Source organism: Grampus griseus (genome assembly GCF_964374135.1).
Source record: "Grampus griseus genome assembly, chromosome: 3".
Classification (NCBI taxonomy): domain Eukaryota; kingdom Metazoa; phylum Chordata; class Mammalia; order Artiodactyla; family Delphinidae; genus Grampus; species Grampus griseus.
The window spans coordinates 124,987,220-125,009,789 of NC_139019.1; the positions used below are offsets into that span (position 1 = coordinate 124,987,220).

General features: G+C 53.1%; 2 protein-coding genes across 2 annotated transcripts; one reads left to right on the top strand and one right to left on the bottom strand.

Annotated features, from left to right (window-relative positions):
* The first annotated feature begins 1,693 nt into the window (after positions 1 to 1,693).
* On the top strand, positions 1,694 to 13,219 carry PCYOX1L (prenylcysteine oxidase 1 like). The gene is made up of 6 exons (XM_082651051.1): positions 1,694 to 1,832; positions 5,331 to 5,537; positions 7,382 to 7,556; positions 9,269 to 9,480; positions 11,682 to 11,822; positions 12,290 to 13,219. Exons 1-6 carry the CDS (start codon positions 1,748 to 1,750, stop codon positions 12,946 to 12,948), a joined length of 1,479 nt encoding a protein of 492 aa, XP_082507177.1. The 5' UTR covers positions 1,694 to 1,747; the 3' UTR covers positions 12,949 to 13,219.
* Positions 13,220 to 17,608: 4,389 nt separating this feature from the next.
* IL17B (interleukin 17B) lies at positions 17,609 to 21,720 on the bottom strand (the record flags this gene model as incomplete). The annotated part of the gene is made up of 3 exons (XM_082651318.1): positions 21,685 to 21,720; positions 19,093 to 19,382; positions 17,609 to 17,840 (listed from the first exon to the last, which is right to left on the bottom strand). The coding sequence occupies exons 1-3, from the start codon at positions 21,703 to 21,705 to the stop codon at positions 17,609 to 17,611; spliced, it is 543 nt and encodes a 180-aa protein (XP_082507444.1). The 5' UTR covers positions 21,706 to 21,720.
* Positions 21,721 to 22,570: the final 850 nt, after the last annotated feature.

The window sequence follows — 22,570 nt, forward strand, 5'->3', positions numbered from 1 at the left end:
CTCTGGATGCTCACTCTTGATACAGCCACCAAACCAAAGAGTGAGCTCAAGTAGCCTGTGGAGTGGAATTGAGGGCCATGGCTGAGCTTTCAACTGACAGCCAGCAGCATCCTGCCAGCCACCTCAGTGAGCCACTTTGAAAGTGGACTCTCCAGTCCCCAGTGGAGCAGCCCCACCTGACATAACATGGAACACAAATGAGCTGATCTCACTGATCCCTGCCCAAAGTGCAGATTTATGGGCAAAATAAATGATTGTTACTTTTAACCACTAAGTTTTGGGGTGGTTTGTTATGCAGCAATAAATAACTGAGTCACCCAGCCTCACTCCCAGTCAAACTACTAGTTTTGCACCTCGGCCACCAGAATTATGCCTCCTTGCTTTTCCTCTTAAACAGCCTTTTTGAACTTGTCCTACAACTTTGATACACATCATCGATGTGTTGTAGGATTGGAAGAACTTCCTAACAGAAGAAAATACAGCTCTAGAATCTAGAGTTACCGAAGACCCTAAAATTAAAAGCAAAGTAGAGTCAAGTTGAGTTTTAAAGTTAATATGATTTTACCCAATTAAAATACTGCAAGAATTATATTGTTAGCACATAAGAGAACATGGCACAAAGTGATGGTGAATGCTTGTTTTAAAAGATAATTTAAGGGAATACCTTGAGTCTGGAAATGAACTTAAAAGGTTTTCCATTCTAACACAAATATTGCCAAAAAGTTTTTCTTTTTAATATGAGAAATGCATGTTTATTCATCTACTGCTTTACTAGTAATCTAGATTGGCCCTGTTAAGACTCACAGAGCTGGTTGGAAACTCAGATCTATGCCCTTTTACTATTCTCCGAGTCCCTTCCATTTCTTCTGAGCCATAATCTGACTGAATAAACATGAATTTTCCTTATTTTATCCTGAAACTCATCCCCAATTTTATTTTCTGCTAGAGGAAATCTGTCCTTCATAGTGTGGTAAACTAGCCACAGTGAGCTGCTCTTGTTTTCTGAGAGGGTGAAAATGGGAGCTTATCCCTTCCTTCCTACCTTTCCTCCCCTATGAAAGGAGAGTGGATGAAACTCTTACCTTTTGTTTTTAAGTAGAAGGCAGAGACATAAACTGTATGTCAGAACTGCAAATACACGTAGTAACTAACAGCAGTCTTGAAAGCATCTGGCCTTGTTTCAGCATACGCTGAAACAAGTAGCGTCTAGCCATCCCGACTGCATGACTGGTCAGCAATTTCCAGCACTTGCAGACACTGCCAAGTGATTTCACATCCCCTATCTCACGTGATTGCCACAACCACCTAGAAAGGCAGAGCAGGGAAACAGAACGAGACACAGACAAGGCACGCTACAGAGCCACTAACGCTCAGAGGTTGGATTGGAACCGAGATCGTCAAAGCTTCAATTCTTTCCCTGCCGTCAATCCCCCCGGAGCTGGGCCCTGGTCCTGAAGCCGAGCGCTCGAAACGCGCACACCTGCGCCGGAGCAGGACGAGCCAGCCAATGAGGAAACCGAATCCAGGAGGCGGGACGGAGAAGCTGCCAATGACAGAGCCTGGCCCCAGAGAGATGCGGCTAATGAGGGCCTCCTGCCGGAGAGGGAAGGCTGATTGTCCAATGAGAGGCTGCGACCAGCGAGGCTGGAAGGCGGAACAGCCAGTGAGGCGCCGGGCTGGGGCGGAGAGCCCAGCGCCAACCCGCGACTGCCCGAGTACCAGCGTGCTGCCCCAGTCGCTGCCCGCCATGGCCCGCGCTGCCCGGCTCTTGGCCTCGCTGGCCGCCCTCCTCGCCGCTGCCGCTACAGGCGATGCCCGGCCCAGCAAAATCGGTGCGGGAAGGACCGGGTGGGGTGCTGATCTGGGGACGGCTGCGAGGGAAAAGGGTTGTGAGCCGGGAGTCTCTGGATGGGGGAAGGGGAAGGCAGCCGGGCGAGGGAGGGGTCCTCGAGAGAGGAGCTGGGTGGAGAAGAGCCGAGGCACTGCGACTGGGCGAGGAAGGGGACCGCAGTAGGCAAGGTGCTGATGGCGTGGGCTTGTGTCCAGGGCTACCTGGAGCGGAAAAGAGGCTTGGGGCAGGACTGGTCACCGATCTTACCGGAAGGTCCAGGGTCACTGAGCATCTGCCGTGGATCTGGCTCTTTGCCAGGTGCCCCCAGGACAGAGATTCTGGCCTCTCTGGTTGACGTCATCACACAGGTTTATTGAGGGTCGTCTATGTAGCAGGCACAGTGCTCCACAGTTCTGTGTGGAGAAGAGACTGCACAATACAAGGAAGTTAGTGCTAAGGCTGAGAAAGCACTGTGAATTCAGAGGAGGGGCGCTTCACCCCAGTCTTTGTGGGCTCTGGGAGGTCTTCGTAGAAGTAACATCTAAGCCAAAACCTCATGGAGGGTAGGAGGCAGTTCTAGGGGAGACAGAACCCATGGTAAGTCCTCTGGGGATAGATTTGCTGAATGACAAAGTGGGGAATTTTCAACAGCAGTCTTCTTACTTATTTGCTTTCTTTTGAAATTTTCAAACATAGACCAAAGTTGAAAGAATTGTACAGTGATCACCTGTATACCCAGCATCTAGATTCTGCCATTAAGAAACTGCTACTATATTTGCTTTATCACATACCTATCACATGTGCATTAATCCATGTTACATTTTAATGCATTTCAAAATAAATTGCAGACATCATGACATTTTGCTAAATACTTCATCATGTATATAATTGACTAGAATTCCATATTTGTTTACACTTTTTACCTCTTAACATTTGTCATTTTAACTCTACGTGAATCAAAGTTTTTCAAGTCCCTCGTATATAAAATTCCCATAGGAAGAGATGCTGGGCTTCTGGTGTGAAGGAGAAGGAGTCCCTAATCCACTAGGCTGCCCTCTGTGCGCTCTAGGTGGCAGGGAGGGATGCCCCATGGGAGCACCACGGACTTAATAGGGCCAGTGCAGTGCTAAGGTTTGGATTACCAAACCACAGCTCAGGCCATAAAGGGTTAAGACAGGCTGAAGCATGCCAGAAATCAGTTTGGGACTGAACATTTAGGGTTTTCAGAGGAAAGAGAAGCCTGAGAGCTGGAGTGGCCAGAGAAGGCCTAATGGAGGAGGTGGATTTGGAGCCGGAAGAATTAGGCAGGCAATGTCTTGAGATGCAGGGCCTCTCCCATCTCTTGGGAAAGGGCAGCAGAGCAGGACATTTCTCACTGAACAGTGAAGAAGGGGCAGGGCCTCCTCACAGCTCTACCATTTCTGGCAACGCAGAACTTGCTGCCTTCCTCATTCCAGCCAGCCCTACCCACCTCACCCCAGGCATCATCAAGGCAGGCTACGTGGCAATGCCATGCTGTCTTGTAGCTTTCCTGATTGTCCTCAGCCCTCTGACAAGAGCCTCTGTCTGTCCGTGGTGGTTTGGACTCTACCCACAATGGGAACGAGGAGCTTCCTGTTAAGATGGCTTAATCCTCAGGCTGCTGCATGATCAAATCTGAACACCTCGGTGTGGCACTGGACCCTTTTTCTTTTAATTTTATTTATTTATTTATTTATTTTTGGCTGTGTTGGGTCTTCATTGCTGTGCACGGGCTTTCTCTAGTTGCAGCGAGCGGGGGCTACTCTTTGTTGCTGTGCGCGGGCTTCTCATTTCTGTGGCTTCTCTTGTTGTGGAGCACAGGCTCTAGGCGTGCGGGCTTCAGCAGTTGTGGCTCGTGGGCTTCAGTAGTTGTGGCACATGGGCTCTAGAGCACAGGCTCAGTAGTTGTGGCGCACAGGCTTAGTTGCTCCGCGGCATGTGGGATCTTCCCGGACCAGGGCTCGAACCCGTGTCCCCTGCATTGGCAGGCGGATTCTTAACCACGGCGCCACCAGGGAAGCCCACATTGGACCCTTTAAACTCCCCCGTAGTTCCACATGTGACCATGCTGTTCTCTCTGCAGAGAATGTGTTTCTGCTCACTGGCAAAGCCTATTGTGCTCCAGGGTCGTTGCTTCCCTGTGAAGCCTGGGGCCCACACCCTCAGGCAGAATTCACTGCTTCCTCAGGATTCTCTGGAATCCTGCTGTTGCACTTGGTCACACGTTGTCATTGCTAATAGTGCATGAGTCTGTCCACCCGCTCCCCGCCTATGCTCAGGGGGACAGGAGCTCTCCCTGTTTGATTCATCCTATGTCCAGCACATCTTACCACAGACCAGAGAGTGGGTGTCAGTTTGTGGGTGTTGAATGAGCTGACTCTCAATGAGGTGAGGTCTTCTGCTTCCCTGTAGTCCTTGGGCAGCTTCCAGGCCTTGTGATAACAGTTTCTCTGGGGGGGGGGGGTAATTTGGGGCTTGGTCGAAAATGGAAGTGGTAGGGAGCACATTGGTTTAAAACGTTAAGGGCATTCTTGGAAGTGGCTTTGTAAACACTGAGAAGAAGGAAGTAGTTTGTTCTTTCAAGATGCAACAAATAGTGAGCTCTACTGCCTGCCAGGATCTGGGGACATAGGGACCTGCCCTCAGACCTTAACAGATCATTTGAGTATAGTGTGCCATGGACTAGGCCAGGGTAAGGAGAGTGCTGTGGGACTATGCAGGAGGGACACTTGTCTGAGGCGGGTCAGGCAAGCCAGCTAAAAACTACATATAAGGGCCACAGAGGTCAGTGAGGCAAAGGGTGACAGAGCATTTCTGACAAAGGAAGCAGTGAGGGCAAAGGCACAGACATGAGAGAGCAAAGTCCCATGCTCCACAGCAAAAGAAGTCAAGACAGACAAGAAGGTGGAGTGTTGCAAGGGTGAGGCAGGGAATGGAATAAGTAAATGGAGCCCAGATCATAAAGAACCGTGTATTTTTGCCTTCTTGACAGGAGCCTGTGGTCTTAGGGACCAACATGGGTCTAGTAAGGACAAATCACACCAGCTTTATCTCATTCTCTTTTTGAGTAGGTTACAAGACTGTCAGATGAGACGAAAGCTGTGTCTTAGATATGTGGTGGGCAAAAATTGTGGGCAGCATGGCCATCCATTTCAGTAGTTTCATACCTGCTTTACTGTCCTCTCAGTGCTATGGAATGATTACTATCTGTTTGGTCAGTGGTTCCTAGCAGCACCTCAGAGCCCTGTCCAATGAAACGCTTTTCTCAGTGACTTGGATGAGACTATTGATGGTATATGAACCAAGTTTGCAACTAACAGGAAGGCAGGAGGCTGCAGATTTCCTTTTTGAGATGTTAAAAGCCTATGAGATGCAAATACCTGGGAACCACCGGCCCAGGAGGCTGAGAAGGCGTGACCCGCAGTCTCACGCCCATGCTCTGTCTCTCCCCACGCCTGCCTCCCGGGCCTGCTGACAGCCGTGGTTGGAGCCGGAATTGGGGGCTCTGCCGTGGCCCATTTCCTCCAACAGCACTTCGGCCCCCGGGTGCAGATCGACGTGTTTGAGAAGGGGACCGTGGGCGGCCGCCTGGCCACCATCTCGGTCAACAAGCAGCACTACGAGAGCGGCGCCGCCTCCTTCCACTCCCTGAGCCTCCACATGCAGGGCTTCGTCAAGCAGCTGGGTGAGTGCGCCGTCCTGGGGCTGGCGGCAGCCCTCGGGCCCTTCCCAGATTACCCTGATGGTCAAGGCCGGAAGGTCATATAGCCCAATCTCCTCGTTTTACAGATGGAGCAGCTGAGACCAGAGAGGGGAAGGAACTTGCCTGAGGTTACACAGTGAGTTAGTTGCAGAGCCGGGATTAGAACTCAGGTTTGACCTCTCCCCCAGGCCAGTTTCTTTCCCTTTCAATTTGCTGCTTCTCAATAATCATAATCATAATGGCTTCCACATGGTGTATGCTTGCCAAGTACCTGGCATCCTTCTAGGTGATACATAGGCATTACCTCCAATCCTCCCTACCAGCCTGCAAGATGGGTATTGTATCTCCTCCCAAGGAAACTGAGGCTCAGAAAGCATATACACCTCGGCTAAGTCTCTGCAGCTAATAAGTGAGAGAACTGAGATTCAACCGCAGCAGCATCTGTCAAAACCACAAATACGGGGCTTCCCTGGTGGCGCAGTGGTTAAGAATCCACCTGCCAGTGCAGGGGACACGGGTTCGATCCCTGGTCCGGGAAGATCCCACATGCCACGGAGCAACTAAGCCCGTGTGCCACAACTACTGAGCCTGTGCTCTAGAGCCCACGAGCCACAACTAGTGGAGCCTGTGTGCCTAGAGCCCGTGCTCCGCCACAAGAGAAGCCACCGCAATGAGAAGCCTGCACACCGCAACGAAGAGTAGCCTCCACTCGCTGCAACTAGAGAAAAGCCCACGCGCCGCAACTAGAGAAGGCCCACGCACAGCAACAAAGACCCAGCTCAGCCAAAACTAAATTAATTAATTAAGTTAAAAAAAAATACATATACGGTTGGATGCAGAAATTCCATTTCTCAGAAGTGATCCTGTAGGTGTACCCGCAGATGTTCAGAGTGGCAGGCACACGAGGTTGTTCATTATAGCATTGTAATAGCAAAAAGTTGAAAATATCCCACCCACCCACCCACTGGGATCTGAGATTAAACAAAGTATTGTTTAAGTACACAGCCGACTGTTCAGCAGCCAGAGTGAGGAAGTCCTGTAGGCCCACGTATAGAACAGTCTCCAAGATACATATGTCAATAAGGTGCAGACCAGTGTATATAGTATGTGGGGGTGAGGGGAGGGATAACTCAGAGATATGTACACATTTATAAGTGTTTGCACAAAATATCTCTAGAAGGATGCTGCAGGAATATACTTACTGGTTGCCTCTGGGTAGGGGAACTTCGTGGCTTTGGGACAGGAATAGGAGGGAAAGAAAGAAAAACCCGTGACTTAGGGCAGGTCCTCTAATCGCTCAGCCTCACTTTCCACATCTTTACCTGGGGTTGCTAACACCTGTTCTGCCTCTCCCGAGGCTGTGAGAAGATGAAGTGAGATACGAAGACCCAGTGCTCTGTAAGTTGTAGAGTGCAGGCAGTTGCCAGGAGCTGTGATTCCTTCCATGTGGCCTTGGTGCCCAGGGCTGCCATCTCAGAGCAGGCCCTGTTGGCTGTCAGCCCCTGGATGGTCCAGGATGACGTCTGAATTTCCCTCACTCGTGGCTGAGTGGATCCCTGTTGGAAAAAAATATAAAATGGTACATTAGTTTAATTTTCATTTCTTTGTTGACTAGCCAGGCCAGATATCTCCCCAGTGTATTGTGTACTGTTCTTAGACAAGCAGCACAGATGCACAAACCGTAGTGTTCATATTCCCTTTGATGGAGCCGATCCATGTGCATCCTTCAGGACGGCCCCTGAATCTAAGCCTCAGGAATCGCTAGGTTCCCCCGGGGCGGGGGGTGCTCCGAAGGGGACCTGAGGGCCTCCTCCTTGTCTCCTCAGGGCTGCGGCACCGGCGCGAAGTGGGAGGGAGGAGTGCCATCTTCAACGGGGAGGACTTTGTGCTGGAGGAGACTGACTGGTACCTGCTGAACCTCTTCCGCCTCTGGTGGCACTACGGCATCAGCTTCCTGAGACTGCAGATGTGGGTGGAGGAGGTCATGGAGAAGTTCATGAGGTAGGGCTGGGTGGGGTGTGGGGAGGGCATTCTAGAAGGAGAGAGGAATAGAGGTGCCGCAGGAACCAACATGACTGTACACTGTCCAAAAGGAAAAGGTACTTGCCGGGTGTGAGAATTCCGCCCAGGCTCCGAGCACGCCCGGCGTGGGCAAGGTGCTTGCTTAGTGCAGCGGTAGTTGGTCTCTCGCGTTGTCACCCTGGCATCCTCTTTCCCTCAGCTAAAAGCATGGGTTGCAAACTCAGCCACCTTCAAGGGCCCACCTGGGGTATGAATAAGTAAAGCAGTTGGGTGGAAGGGAAGGCTAGGGGGTGAGGGGCCCTGAAGAGCCAGGCCCCCCTCTGAAGGGGCGGCCGCTCTCTGCTCGAGCCACTGGTGGCCATGGGGGAATGCCATCTTCCAGTGTTTCAGAAGAAGCTGGAAATCCAGTTATATGTGAAATCTCCCAGTTTTTCAGTGTGCACAACCAATTCATCTTATAAGGCAAATGAAACATATCTGTCAGCCACAGGCAGCCTGTGGGCCACCATTTACAAACTCTTCTGTCCCCCAGTCCCACCATGAACAAACAGCTTTCTTTACCACCTGTCTCCTCCTTGGGTCCTGGACCCCTCTCCATCAACTCCAAATAACGAGGACAAGTGGGCTGTTGTCACCCTGTCCACCTCTCGTAATCCGCTCACTCACCAGGCGAGTATGCAGCTCTCCCCCACAGTCCTTCCTGAAGGTTCTCCCTGTTTCCTGGCCCAGGTGCAGAGGCTGCAGCATCAGACCCTCAGTCGTGGTCTCTAGGCCTCCTTCCTGGTTGCTGGCGCTTCTCCGCCCTTCCCACTCCTGTAACTATGCTTTTCACGGCCCTTCTTCCTTATATTCTCCGGGTGCCCCCAAAGCCATGTCTTCACTCCTCTTTCCTCTTTCTTATATTTTTCTCCCTTGTCAATTTCATCTAAACCCTCAGGGCCAAGTTCTCCTTTTTGTGGGAGACAGCCTCTACCTGTCGGCCCCCAGTTTCCCCTTAAGTTCCAGACCCACTAACTAATCAGTTTCTAACTGCTTTGTGGATACCCCCATCTGGGTGTCACGTCCATAACCAAACTCAACAGGTTGACAGAGCAGCCCAAGCAGAGGCAACTTTTTCAAAGGCCAGCCATCCAAAAGTCCATCAGCAGATTGTTCCAGGCAAATGCCAGCCCCTGAGATGGGGGGAGTTGTGGGAGAACAAGCCATTATCGAGGGGGTGAGTGGGAGGCCTGCTGGACCGAGCCGGACAGCTTTGACATAAGGCAGTTGCCATCGGGTCTGATGTGGTCCTAGAAGCCACTTCGGGCAGAGCCGAAGTTGCTGGAGAGGGGATGTGTCAGTGGGGGCGGGCATAGCCCACTGCTTGGCAGTCCCAGCTGAGTGAGAAGAGGGCTGTGACCTCAGGCAGGGAGTGGCTTGAGAGGTGACATGTTTGTCATTCAGCAGAGCCACGATGTGAAGCCAGGTCTGGTGGGATTCCAGAGTATTTGCCCTTCCCTCTGGGCTGTCCCTCTAAGTGAGACAGGCCGACTACAACCAGCGAATAGGCCATTACCAGCCTCCTCTCCCACCCACTGCATGGAGAGGAGGCGCGGGTCCCTGCTGGGCCCCCCCAGGTGCAGTGACCCAGCAGCAGGTGGCCAGCTGAAAGGCCTTTCTGCACAAGGGCTCTGGCTCCACTTGTCTCCCAGGATCTATAAGTACCAGGCTCACGGTTACGCCTTCTCGGGTGTGGAGGAACTGCTCTACTCGCTGGGGGAATCCGCCTTTGTCAACATGACCCAGCGCTCCGTGGCCGAGTCCCTGCTCCAGGTGGGCGTCACACAGCGCTTTATCGATGATGTCGTCTCCGCTGTCCTGCGGGCCAGCTACGGCCAGTCAGCAGCGATGCCTGCCTTTGCCGGTGAGCCTCCAGCCCTCGGCCTGCCCACCTGCCCTTCCCTGGCCCTCCCTGTAATAACCTCACATTTACCCGGCTCAGTACAGTTGCCTAGCCAACACTGCCCCCTCTGATTCTGGCATCTATCCTCCAAGCTGTCAGGAGATGGTATTCATCCCACTTCACAGATGGTGAAAGGGAGGCTCAGCTCTCAGGTCCTGTGTGTTTTTACCACTCCTGTTTGGATCGGTTTCAGGAGCTGTCCCGTTGAGGCCTCTGGGCCCCTGGGTATTTATCTGTTAGAGCACCGCATCTTCCCAGCTTATTACTGGGGCAGGTGGGCACATGTACCACCCACCATCCTCTAGCACAGGCCACAGATCTGCCCGAGAGTCATCAGGGCATGTCTTCCCCAAGGCATGATGACCATTCTGGGCCTTGAAAGATGCTGTAGGATTTTGCTGGGGTGGTGGAGGGGCAGAGAGCGGCAATCAAGGCTGAGGAGCTACACGGGCACTCAGTGGCCTGCTTGGCTGTGTCCTCCTCTCCCCCTCCTACCATGGAAGGCCCAGGCTCGGTCCTTTGTCCTCTTCTGCTCTCAACTACTTAGCCTCCCTTGGTGAGCTCAGCCAGTTTCAAGACTTTAAATTCCACCCACCTGACTCCCAAATATGACCTCCAGCCCAGACCTCTCTCCAAAAATGCAGGCTCATGTGTCAGCTGCCACCCTTGTGTCTGCACTGGAAGGGCTAATGGGCGTCTCAGACTCAGCATGTCCAAACCTGAGCTTCTGATCTTTCCCCTCGAGCCCCTGCCCCTCCCAGCGTCTGCCCAGCTTGGCTGGTAATTACTCCTTTCCATTGCTCCAGCCAAAACCTTGAATCATTTCTTTCTCTCATATCCTTTATGTCATATGTCAGGAAATCCCATCTGCTCTACCTTCCACGTATACCCAGAATCTGAGAGCTTCCTACTACCGCCTCGTCCTTGGTCTAAGCCACCAACATCCCTCAGCAGGATTACTGCAGCTCTCCTACCATGTACCCCACCCCCTGGCCCCCCAAGCTCAATGCATCAGCCAGATGATCCTTTTAAAACAAAAGACAGATCCTGACAGGCCTGCATGTAAAACTATAATGGCTCCCACTTACCTTCAAGGAAAACCCAAAGTCCTTCTAGTGGCCTGCAGGGCCCTACATGGTCTAGGCCTCACCACCTCACCACTCCCTCACCCCAAACCAGCCACTCTGGCCTCCCTGCCGTGTCTCCAACGTCCCAGGCGCACTCACACCTTGAGGTTTTTGTGTGGCCAGCCCTCTGCGTGGAGCATTCTTCCCTGAGACACAATCATGGTAAACTCTCGCTCTCCCATGTCTTTGTGAAGATGTTGCCTTTTCATTGAAGCTGCCCCTACCCCTCCTGCCCTGCAGGTATCATCTTCTAGCAGACTGCTTGATCGACTTATTTGATCTCCTCCCACTAGAAGGCAGGCTTTCCAATGGGAACCTCTGTCTCCTTCGTTTACTGACGTATCCTTACAATAGTGCCGACCATCATAGGCACTCAGCCCATTTTTGCTGAATAAATGAATGAAAAGGTTTATGATGAACAAGCACCTCCCATATGCCCAGGATACTATTCCTCTGGCTCTTGGCACAGCTAGCTCCTTCCCACCCTTCAGGTCCTGCCTTGTTTCACCTCAGCGAGACTACCCTGCTCACTCTGCCGGTATCCTGTATGTATCCTTCAAGATATAATTCACATACCACACAGTTCACCCATTTAAAGTGTAGGATTCAGTGGCTTTCAGTATATTCACAGAGTTGTGCCTCCATTACCACAATCAATTGTAGAACATTTTCACTGCCCAAAAGAAACCCCACACCTATAGCCATCAGTTCCCCAACATCCCCCAGCCTTCCAGCCCTAGGCAACCACGAATCTGCTCTGTGTTGCTATGGATTTGCTCAATCTGGGCAGTCTGTGTAAGCAGAATCATACAATCTGTGGTCTTTTATAGTGGCTCTTGCACTGAGCCTAATGTTTTTACTTCGCAACATTGTGAATTTTGTTGCAGTTATTTGTGCGTGTCGTCTCTCCGCGCCCAGGGTTGGGAGGAGTCTTGGCCTGGGAGAGAGGCCCCGGTAGGACGGTGCTGGACTCTCCAGCCCACCGCGCAGTGGTTCTGAGAACCCACTGGCCGCCCTCCCTCCCCCTTTGCCCAGGAGCCATGTCGCTAGCCGGGGCCCAAGGCAGCCTGTGGTCTGTGGAGGGAGGCAACAAGCTGGTTTGTTCCGGTCTGCTGAAGCTCACCAAGGCCAACGTGATCCACGCCACGGTCACCACTGTGACCCTGCAGCAAACAGGTGAGTAGACAGAGCAGGGGCCATGGCCACTCCATTCCTAAACAGTGAACACTTCCACCTCCTCTGTCCCTAAAGCCCTGGTTTATGACCTGCTGGGGAGTGGTTCCCAGCACTGCCGAGTGACACCAGAGGGCACTGTTGCCCCGATTCAAATGTCAGAGCCAGAAAGCAGAGACTTGCATTAATCTCGTCCCATTCATTTGACCACTGAGGACTTTGAGCCACAGCCTTGCCCACGTTCCCCCAGCTAGTCAGAGGCAGAGCCAGAGAAAGAGCTCGGGTTTCCTGACTCCAGTCCAGGGCTCACCCTGCAGCCACACCAGCACGGAAAGACTGGGACCCAGCAGCTGGAAAGCCCAGCTGCACCCATTGAGGGTCTCGTCCCCTCAGTGCAGGGCCCCAGATGGCAGGTAAGTGGGGAGAAGCTGAGAAAGAAGCGGGCTTTTGTGCTCTCTTCCCTCTCCTAGAGGGGAAACCCTTGTACCATGTCAAGTATGAGAATGAGGTGGGCACAGGCTCTGATTACTACGACATAGTGGTCATCGCCACCCCCCTGCACCTGGACAACAGCAGTACCATCACCTTTGAAGGCTTCGACCCACCCATCGATGTCGTCCAGGGCTCCTTCCAGCCCACCGTCATCTCCTTGGTCCATGGCTACCTCAACTCTTCCTACTTCGGCTTCCCCGACCCTAAGCTTTTCCCCTTTGCCAGCATCCTCACCACAGACTTCCCCAGCTTCTTCTGCGCCCTGGACAACATGTGTCCCGTCAACGTCTCGGCCAGCTTCCGGCGGAAGCAGCCTCAGGAGGCCGCCGTGTGGCGAGTCCGGTCCCCCCAGCCCCTCCTTCGCTCCCAGCTGAAGACCCTCTTTCGCTCCTACTACTCAGTGCAGACGGCCGAGTGGCAGGCCCACCCCGTCCACGGCCCCCGCAGCCCCCTCCCGCGGTTCGTGCTGCACGACCAGCTCTTCCTCCTCAACGCCCTGGAGTGGGCGGCCAGCTCCGTGGAGGTGACGGCAGTGGCTGCCAAGAACGTGGCCCTGCTGGCTTTCAACCGCTGGTACCAGGACCTAGACAAGATTGACCAGAAGGATTTGATGCACAAGGTAAAGACGGAACTGTGAGGGCTCCGGGGAGAGCTGGAAACGTCCAGCCCCCGCTCAAGACGGATCCCCCCCCCCACGCAGCGGCCAAGGTTTTACAAGCCACACTCACCCACAGAGCCCTTCTCTGACCCCTCGTGTGTGGAGGGTCTTTTCTCTCCATTGTGGGTCCTGGTGACCAACTCTCTGCCTCTCCATCTTAAGGATTTTCACAGTGTTGCTTCTTTTGAAGGGGGAGAGTAAGAGCGGGGGAAGGACATTCAAGCCAATGTATTCATTTATTTATTTTTTCTAAGAAGAAATAAAAATCCATCTTAAGCTGCTTCTGATTTGGTTTTCGAACTAGGAGACAGTGATAACTATGGGAGGGAATATAAGGCAGAGAACTCTGAATCCAATTTCCTTATTGTTTTCCCCTGCCTACTCCCAACATGTACCTGAGGCAACACTTACAATGAAACATATGTAACCAGATGGTTACAAATAGAGGGAAGATGAGAAAACATGAGACAGGATTAAAGCTCCTACTTAACTGTAGGCTTGCTAGATGCAAGGTACCTAGTTAAGAACTTAATAGACACCATCCAAGCCTCTAGAAAACACTGCATATTGGAGGAGATGACTGTGGTAGGATACAAGGAAGAAACGGTTACCCCAGCAGAGCTGGCAGTATAGCTCCGAGCTTCCTGGTAACCAGTGGGAAAAGGGAAACATAGCAGGCCAAAGGAAGAGGAAAGCTTTTCCTTGGCACCTGGAAGAAGTGACCATTCTGTCCCTTAAGCAAGAGTTGAGGAGTAATACCGTGGATCTGTCTTATAAGAAAACAAGTTCCCAGCTGGTGGAGGGCAGTCCTGCCTCACCCCCAAGCACTCACCCCAGAAGAGGAAGGGGAGAAAAGAAGGTGCTGAGATGGAGTTCTTCGGAGGTTGGATGCCCAAGTCGCATCCAGACCTGCTAAATCTGGCTCGGGGGAGGGCCCAGATCCCCAGGATGACACGACACTGCCAAATGACATTGACATTGTGAACTCCCAGCAGGAACAGCCCCAGCAGTCATCCAGCTAACTTCCCTCCTTTGGTAGGGATGGAGATAAAAAGTCCAAAGTGAGGAAAGAATTTGCCCAGAGTCTCTGGATGAGTTCATAGAACGGAGCTTAAATCTTGAATGTCTCAAAAATTAATTGAATTCCGTATGGGGCAAAATACCCTTCAAGGAGGCAGAGGCCCAAACTGCCTCTGAAGTTGTTTTTACTATGCGGAAGTGATGGTAGTAAAAGAGATGGTACCTTTGAAGTGCAAGTAGTGTGCACTCATTGGTCACAGGAAATATGAGGCTGACACATCAGTAAGAATGCTTTTGGTTGCAGTAGTAGAAAACCAAATTCAAACTAGCTTAAGCAATAAAAGGGTCTTATTGGTTATCATAAAACGCCAGGTACAGGGCAGGCATCGAGCACTGTGGAATGCCAGCGTGGCCTTCACTTCTCTCATGGTCAGAGATGGCCATCAGAGGGTCTTCTCCCATGGCCCCTGAAGCAAAGTCTGGGCTCTGGGCCAAACTGGGCCCCTACTGAACCAATTCCTGTGGCCAAGTGAATGCCACATGCTGATTGGCTTAGGATTCAGCTACTGCACCAGTGCCTGGGACACAGGCGATAAGATTAAACCAATTGGCTTAGAACAGTCAAGTCTCACCCCCGGGGCAGAGGTGGTCTCCAAACTCTAAGATCAGAGGGGTAGAAAGGGTGTTGGAGAGCAGTACACTGACAACCAGATTCAGGAGGGGGCTGTGCCCTCCCCTTCCTCTCAGGTCCAATGAAATCAGTATGTAATGACTTCTTACAGTATGTCACGGCCTGTGTTTGAAATAAAGATGCTATGGGCTGTCATGCTGTAACCGATGATCGCTGGTATTGGGCCAGAGGACCAAGGCCAGTACCAGACTTGTCCCTAATAACACCCGTCCCTCGCATCCCTAAGGATGTGTGCACAGAAGAGGCAAACCAGGGCAGATACACTTGATCCTCAGCCTGGCTGCAGTGGAGCTGGCTGGTCCTTCAGAAACTTCCTTTATCTGGGTAGGCAGGCCTGAACAGCTCAGACCAAAAGCAGGCCAAAATGCCTACGCTGCCTGCTTCCACAAGTCCAAACCTGAGAGCTGGATCCCACCGCCTCTCTGCCTACAAGGAAAGGCCAGAGATTCCTGAAGGCATCAGAAGGGAGCATGGGAACCAGCAGGAAGCCTTGGCACCAGGGCCACCCTAGCCTTCTCAGGCCAGGAAAGAAGCCCCCAAGGGCCCACAGCTCTCTGGGAGAAGACAGAGCACTTGCAAAGACAGAGAGAGCTCTATGATCTGCCAAACAAAACAGGAAAGAGACCACACCACCTCAGTCGTCCCGGGTGCAACACAGTAGACTTTTAACGCTTCACCCCTAGACTCCACACCTAGAGCAGGTGAGCCAAGCAAAATTTCAGCACTTTGTGGGGAGGAGGGCTGTGGAGGGTAGAGTTTGAGGTGGGTGAGGAATAGTGAGGGAGAGAGGAATGCCTTGCTCCTGACCCACCTTTGAAGGAGCCACAGGGAAAGCTAAGGGCAGAGCGTGGGCTCCCTCTAGAGGCTTCTGTGCATGTATGCATTCATTCATTCACCAAGCCCTGCCACCCCTATTTTGCACCGGGCACTTGCTAGGTGTTGCACATGCAACACTGAAGGAGTTAAATGAGGCCTCTGTTCTCACGGAGTGGGAGGTTCTCACCAGACAGTGGAAAACATGAAATCCACTTAGAGCAAATGAGGTTCTGGGGTAGTGTAGACCTGCCTCTCCAAAGGTCCTGAACTCCCTGCTGCTGCCTTTAAACCACGGAACTGGGAAGGGCCAGCTGCCAGCCCAAGCTCACTAGGCCAAGCTCCTAAGTCACAGAATAATAAAACCAGAAAAGACACTGGAGATCCCTAAATCCCACCTGCTCGTTTCACAGATGAGAAAACCGAAGCCCAGAAAGAGGAAAAGGCAAGATCCGCATAAAACTAACGGGCATTTGTTGAGCATCTGTGTGTGTCTGATGCTCTGGTAGGAGGAGGACAGCCAGAACCACCCAGATGAGGAGCTTCCCCACCCGATCCCTATGCCCTGGGCACCCGGGGGGCTCCCAGGCCCTTACCCCACAAAAAGGCCTTGGAGGCCATGGTCCCTTGTGTTCAGCTGAAGTCTTAAGGCCTGGAGAGCAGGCTGCAGGGGCTTCAGAGAAGAGCAACCCCCCAGGGAGGAGAAGCGGCTGCTGAAGGCATCCGCACGCGCTGGCACATGAAGTCTACTTTCCATGTGTCTGGAACCAGGCCGAAGCTTCCTGGGGTAATTTTAACCAGTATCCACTCTAGAACAATACCAAAAAAGGTAAGTTACTTGCCAGCCCAGACAGGCACATACCAAACCACTGCCCTTTCACGAATTAGACCCTGAAAACATTCAGAACTAAAGCTGCTTCAGGCACTGAAGTTAGAGCAGCCGAGCAAAGTATTCCTGTGCTGGCTGTTGGCCCTTACCCTCAGAAAATAGCCGGAGCCCCTCAGCTGTCTTCGGAGAGGGAAGGTATTTTTAGCCCCTAGAACAGCTGACTTAGGATTTGCTGCAGGAGCTAGGAGGGCAGGGGAGGATTGAATTGCAAGGGGCTAATGGGAGAGGGGGTTGGAATTAGCATCCAGGGGTCAGGAGCCAGCAGGGGCTTTAGGGCAAGTCAGTCCACGCTGCCTTTTTGATCAGCAAAGGGTCTTGGTATAAGCCAGTAGTTCTCAAAGCGTGGTCCCCATACCAGCAGCGTCAGCATCACCTGGGAACCACTGCGTTAGAAAGGCGAAGTCTCAGCCCCCCGCCTCCAACCTACTGACTCAGAACCGCTGTGTGTGGGGCCCAGCAATCTGTATTTAAACAAGCCCTTCGGGGGATTCCAGTGCTAGCTATAGTTTGAGAACCACTGATAGAGCAAACCATCTAACCAGATCCCCTTGTGGATAAGGCTGGATGAAAGAATGATCTTCATTAATGTTCTCAACTCTTGAGTGTTTGTTCAAAGCCAGGAGTCTCCAGCCCAGAAAGACATACCCACATGAAAATTTAGGTGCTCACTGGCCCAGGTTAAAAACCCCTGCTCTTTGGCAACCTGAAGGCTCTTCTCTGGATCTAGCTCTGACATGCAGAGAATCTGAGTTGAAAGAGACTATGTACAACATCGACTCTACCCAAAGGAGGAATCCGCTCCACAATACTCTTGAGAGGCTCAGCCTTAGCTGGACCCTTCCAGAGACAGGGAGCTCACTGCTTCTAAAGGGCCTCTTTGCAATGGCCCTTGACTTAACTGGGGAGAATCAACTCTTGTTCATTCCTAGATAGGTTTATACCAACCAAGCTCCAATAACGTGGCTGAAATATAGGCTTATAAACCCAAATTAAAGAAAGTAACTGTCCTAAATGGTAGACATGAAATGCAATATTTTTGTAATAACCCATCTCAGCGCTGGAGAACACTGGGTGATGGAAAAATCCTCCTTCACATTGATCGAAATCTACCTCCCACCCGGTTTTGGCTTCAGAGCCACAAGGAGCAAACCCAAAGTCTTGCTTTCCAAAAGACAGCCTTTACTTTTCATTGCCTTGCTCGGCACGGGGGTGCAGGGAGGGCTGTCTCAGAAGATGCAGGTGCAGCCCACGGCGATGGTCTCCATGACTGCGCGCTGGCGGCAGGGCCCGGTGCGTGGCGGCAGCGGGCAGAGGCGACGACGCACAGGCACCTGGCTGAACACGGGCACGCTCACCATGCTGCGGTCCTCCTGCATGGTGAAGGGGTTCACGCAGCCCAGACATAGGCACCGTGCCTCCGGCAGGTCTGCAGGAATGCGGCTAGGGTCATGGTTGATGCTGCGGGAAGGCAAGAGAGAGCACAAGGCAGAAGGATGGTTGTGGTAAAGACAAATTAGTGCCCACCCCCGATGCCCCTGCCATTCCTAACCCAGGTTTTGATCGCACAGCAAGACCGTGCCGTGCTGGAGGAAAGGCAGTGGGCTTGCGGACCTGCAGCATCAGCATCACCTGGGAGCTTGTTAGAAATGCAGAATCTCTCCCTACCCCAGACCTCCTGAATCAGAACTTGCATACTCTTAAGATCCCCAAGAAAGTCATGGGCACAGTAAAGTAGAAGCCCAGCTTCGGAGGAGCTTTATGGACCCTTCCAGTTGCCACATTCCAGGTATGGGAGCCACTAGCGACATGTGGCTGTTTGAGCTTAAAATAATCAAAATTAGCTCCCCAGTCACACTAGCCACATGCCAAGTGCTTAGTAGTTCCATGAGGCTAGTGGCTACCATATTGGACTTTACACTGTCACAGAAAGCTCTATTGAACATGCTCTTCTAGAGTCTCAGGACATAAGGTGTGTGGCTAAACATCTTTGGCCTGGGTTCATGAGTGAGGACCCTTCAGGGTCAGTCCTTTGCTTCATTATTTATTCTCCACATATACACATGGCCCCTTCTGTGCGCCCAGGGGGTGTGCTGGGAAGTGGAGCTACAACCAAGTTAAGACACCACTCGTGTCCCCTAGGGGCAGCAGGTCTTGATTCCCAAGCCCAGCTGTGTATCCTAACCATGTGGAGATGTAGATAATGCCACTTGCTGGGCCTCATCCCTGGAGATTTTGATTGAATGGGGCATGAGAATCCTTAGATGATTCTGATGCAGGCACTGGGATGGTCCCAGTCTAGCGTGAGACACAGATGTGCACGCAGCCAACTCAGTACTGCCTGGAAGTGCTGTAACTAGAGGTGTGTACAAGACACTCGGAGCTGGAGGACGTGACATTTGGGGAAGGCCTTGCAGGCCCTTCACTGGAGACTTGGAGAACACAACGGCAGTGCCCTGCATGGATATCTCATTTAATAACAAGCCTATGAAGTAGATATTATTATCACCTCCACTTATAGTTGAGGAATCTGAGCCTCAGAGAGGCTAAGCAACTTGCCCAAAGCCACACAGCCAGTAAAAGGCAGAGCCAGGATGCAAACCCAGGCCTCCAAATCCAAGGTCTTAGCTCCTACAATGACAGGGAGAGTGGGCGAGGCATCCCCTCCAGCCCCCAACACACAGCTTACCCACTGCTGCCCAGCCTGGCCTACCTGTAGCCCCAGGGCGACAGGCTCCTCTTGTTGGACAGCCACAGCTGCAGGTTGACCTCACACTTCCTCCTGGCCGGCTCGGAGCTGTTCCTCAGCTGGGCCACCATCTCCCCCAGGTTCCTCTCATATTCCTCCATGCGGGCATATGGCTTTGCCTGGGACACGAGGTCCAGCGGCACCTGGTGAGGCCCAGGGGCCAGGGTCCCAGGCCGCCCTTGCCCCTTCCTCTTGCCTTTGGGGTTCCTGGGCTGGCCCAGCCCCAGGAAGATGGAGATGGTGAGAAGGAATAGCTGAGGAGGAAGGCCACAGGTCAAAGGTGGGAGAGCCAGGTCTCCCTCTGGGCTAAGATTTGGGGCCCAAGGAAGGGGAAAGGAAGAGGCAAGGCCTCTAGCGGGGCCACCCTCACCTGTCATGCCCTGGCCTGGTCCCACCAGCCCACCACATGTGTACAGATGCATGTATGCACCACGCTCATCGCTAAGTCCTGATGCACCTCTTAAGAATCTCCCCAGGGCTTCCCTGGTGGCGCAGTGGATGAGAGTCCGCCTGCCAATGCAGGGGACACGGGTTCATGCCCCGGTCCGGGAAGATCCCACATGCCGCGGAGCGGCTGGGCCCGTGAGCCATGGCCGCTGAGCCTGCGCGTCTGGAGCCTGTGCTCCGCAACGGGAGAGGCCACAACAGTGAGAGGCCCACGTACCGCAAAAAAAAAAAAAAAAAAAAAAAAATTTCCCCAGCCATCCACTTCACTATCTGTACCACCAGCCTCCCCTTCTTGGACAGCTCAACCAGCCTCCTACCTGGTACCCCACATCCTCCCCTGTCTCCTTCCAATCAATTCTCCACACCCTGGCCAAGGATGGGTGTTTGAAATGCAAACCTATTAACATCACCTGCCCAGGCCAGACCTCTGCTGAGTTCTCCTCCCTCAAATCACTCCTGGCTGCCCCTCACACCCGTGCTTCAGCCTCGGACCTTCTCGCAAACCTTCCTCTCCCCATGCTCCTTTCTGCACAAGGACCTTGCACAGGCTGTTCCCTGCAGAGTCCTGCCTCTCACCCTTCAGGTCTTGGCTCCAGTGCCACTTCCTTAGGGAGGCCTCTGTGGACCTTCTTGGGCTCTCAACACCTGATGCCTCTTGCGTGACTGTAGCCTTACGGTGCATACATGTGATTCTTTCATATGTTGGGCCCACACCAAGCACAGGCTCCATGAGGGCCAGCATCGTATCCGTTCCCACACACTGCCTCGTCCCCTGTGTCTGCACGGTACTGGGCACTTAGGTATTCAGTAAACATTTGCTGAGTGAATGAATGCCTGTCACCATCCCTGCCCATCTGTCGCTTACAGTCTGGCAAGGAAAACAGACGGCGAACAAGAAAACGTGCACCTAAGCCTCGCTAGCAGCAGTGTGTGGATGGGACCACACAGCGTGTGGTTAGAGAAGAGCAGGGCCACCCGCTTAGCCTTGTGGCAGTGGGGTGGACTTGCAAAGACTTTCTGGGGAGGGGGCGTGTCTGGTGAGGTTTGAAGGATAAGACAGAGGCAGATATGGGCAGAGGGAGCCTAAAAATTGTATGGGGTGGGGGAAGGAAAGTGTGAAACGAAGTTTCAGTTGGTTAAGAGCTTTGCTGAAAGGAGGCTGAAAGAAGCGGCTGGGAGATGCAGCTGGGGAGGTGGGCAGGTCATGGCCAAGGATCCCTGTTGGCCTCCATGACAGCTTTGCTCCCCTCGTCCACACCCGGACCCTCTGCCTGCCTGACCCCTTGTCCACCCTCACCCGACCATCCACATCTGGGAGCATCAGGAAAGCCTCTCACTCACACGGCAGAGGACCTGGGAGCCCAGCAGAACACAGACTCCTCAGGAAGCCGAGAGAGAAGGGCCAGGACTTGGGTGAGGGCCAGGGCTGGTCAGAAGGGAGGACCCTCTAGGGGGAATTTCATCTCCTCGTTGAATCTAGCCAGGCTCCCACCTGCCCTGTATCCCTCACCCTACCACCCACACGGCCCGTGCCAATCTACCCAGCCAGTCTTGACCCTTAGAAACAAGTTCCGGCAGAGCCCCTCTCGGCAGAACCATTTCTTGGCACAAAATCCATGACAGATTCAAGTGGCTGAATTCTTCCATTTTGGTCCTAGATTCTGCTGCAGAAAAATGTCTCCCTAACAATAGGCTTTCTCATCGGAGCTTCTCACATGGCGTTCTTAAACTCTGGCTCTCCCTTTATAGATGGGAAACAGAGAAACAGAAGGACTTGCCCAGGGTCACACAGCCTGGATCTCAGGACCCAGAGGCTCTTTGGAAAAACCCCGATAACGGAGATGGCCAAGATCTCCCCAGATGCCTTTGGCCTGAAAGGGCTTCAGTGTCATGGGGCTGAGCGCAGCTCAGGAGCCGAGCTACTGGCCATGGCTGCAGCCTCTGAGACCCGTCTCTGTTTCCTTCGTGTCCTGGGGGAGAGGACAGAGGGAGAACTCACCTCTGCAGATTCCAAGCCAAACAGAGGCTGCTATTAATCAATAGAGAAGAAGTAACGAAACATTCAGGCCCTAAAAAGGGATGGGGGTGGAGTGGTGAATCGTCACGTACCAGGTTGTGTGGCCAGTCCATCCTGCGAGCCAGGCGATCGGCCTGCAGCTGCCACCCGCCTGGAACCCCAGATGCCTCCGCCAGGAGAATGGCAGCAACAGGACGGCGCGAAGCAATTATAGCTCGTCAGGGGGTTGCCGGGGGAGTGGGTGGGTGGGCTCGTCATCGCCTGGGAGCCTTGGGCCCCCAGCTGGCTGGGCCTGGCGCAGTGGCAGGCGGTGAGGGCCGTGGGGGCAGGCCAGGAGCTGGGACGAGGTGCCCAGGGGCTGTTGACTGAGGGACAATGCCCTGTGTGTCTGATGGGGCTCTGGCGGGTGGTACCTCCGCCTGTGGCCTGCGGCCGGCCGCCCAGCCAGCACCCACAGGGCCGCCTGAGACAATCAGCTTCGTTAGTTTGGGGGATGGCAAGGGGGCAAGGGTGGAGGAGGGACAGGCTGTCCGTTGGTCAGGAGAGCAAATGTTCTCAGAGAGAGCTAGCCAGGAGTGGGACACAGGCCCCATCTCCCAGGGAAACAGCCTCAGGCACTCCGGCCTCAGCCAGCCTCAGGTGAGCTCCGTGGCCCCAGTACGCTGGTAGTTCACAGGAGGGGAAACTGGGGCCAGGGTGAAGAAAGGACTTGTCTCGGATTATACAATGAGTGAGAGATGACAGAGCTGGGGTTCGTATCTGGTCCCCATGTGGGGCTTTATCCACCACCCCACTCTGTTTTTCTTGGCATATTTTCTGCACAATTCTGGCCTGCTATGAACATGTTTCTGAATCTGTGTGCTCTCACGCAGGCCAAGTCACGGGTTCGTGAGGACTTCACGGCCGGTTGTCCTGGCCTTCCGGATGCAACGCCGCCCCTCGTGTAGAGAAGGTCTCCACTCCAAGGGCCTGCCCCTG

Bases quoted from the DNA above. Each gene is read 5' to 3' on its own strand.
- PCYOX1L (XM_082651051.1), top strand. From the start codon at position 1,748: ATGGCCCGCGCTGCCCGGCTCTTGGCCTCGCTGGCCGCCCTCCTCGCC. The intron at 7,557-9,268 runs GTAGGGCTGGGT...CTTGTCTCCCAG, and splicing joins GTCATGGAGAAGTTCATGAG to GATCTATAAGTACCAGGCTC. The intron at 11,823-12,289 runs GTGAGTAGACAG...TCCCTCTCCTAG, and splicing joins TGTGACCCTGCAGCAAACAG to AGGGGAAACCCTTGTACCAT.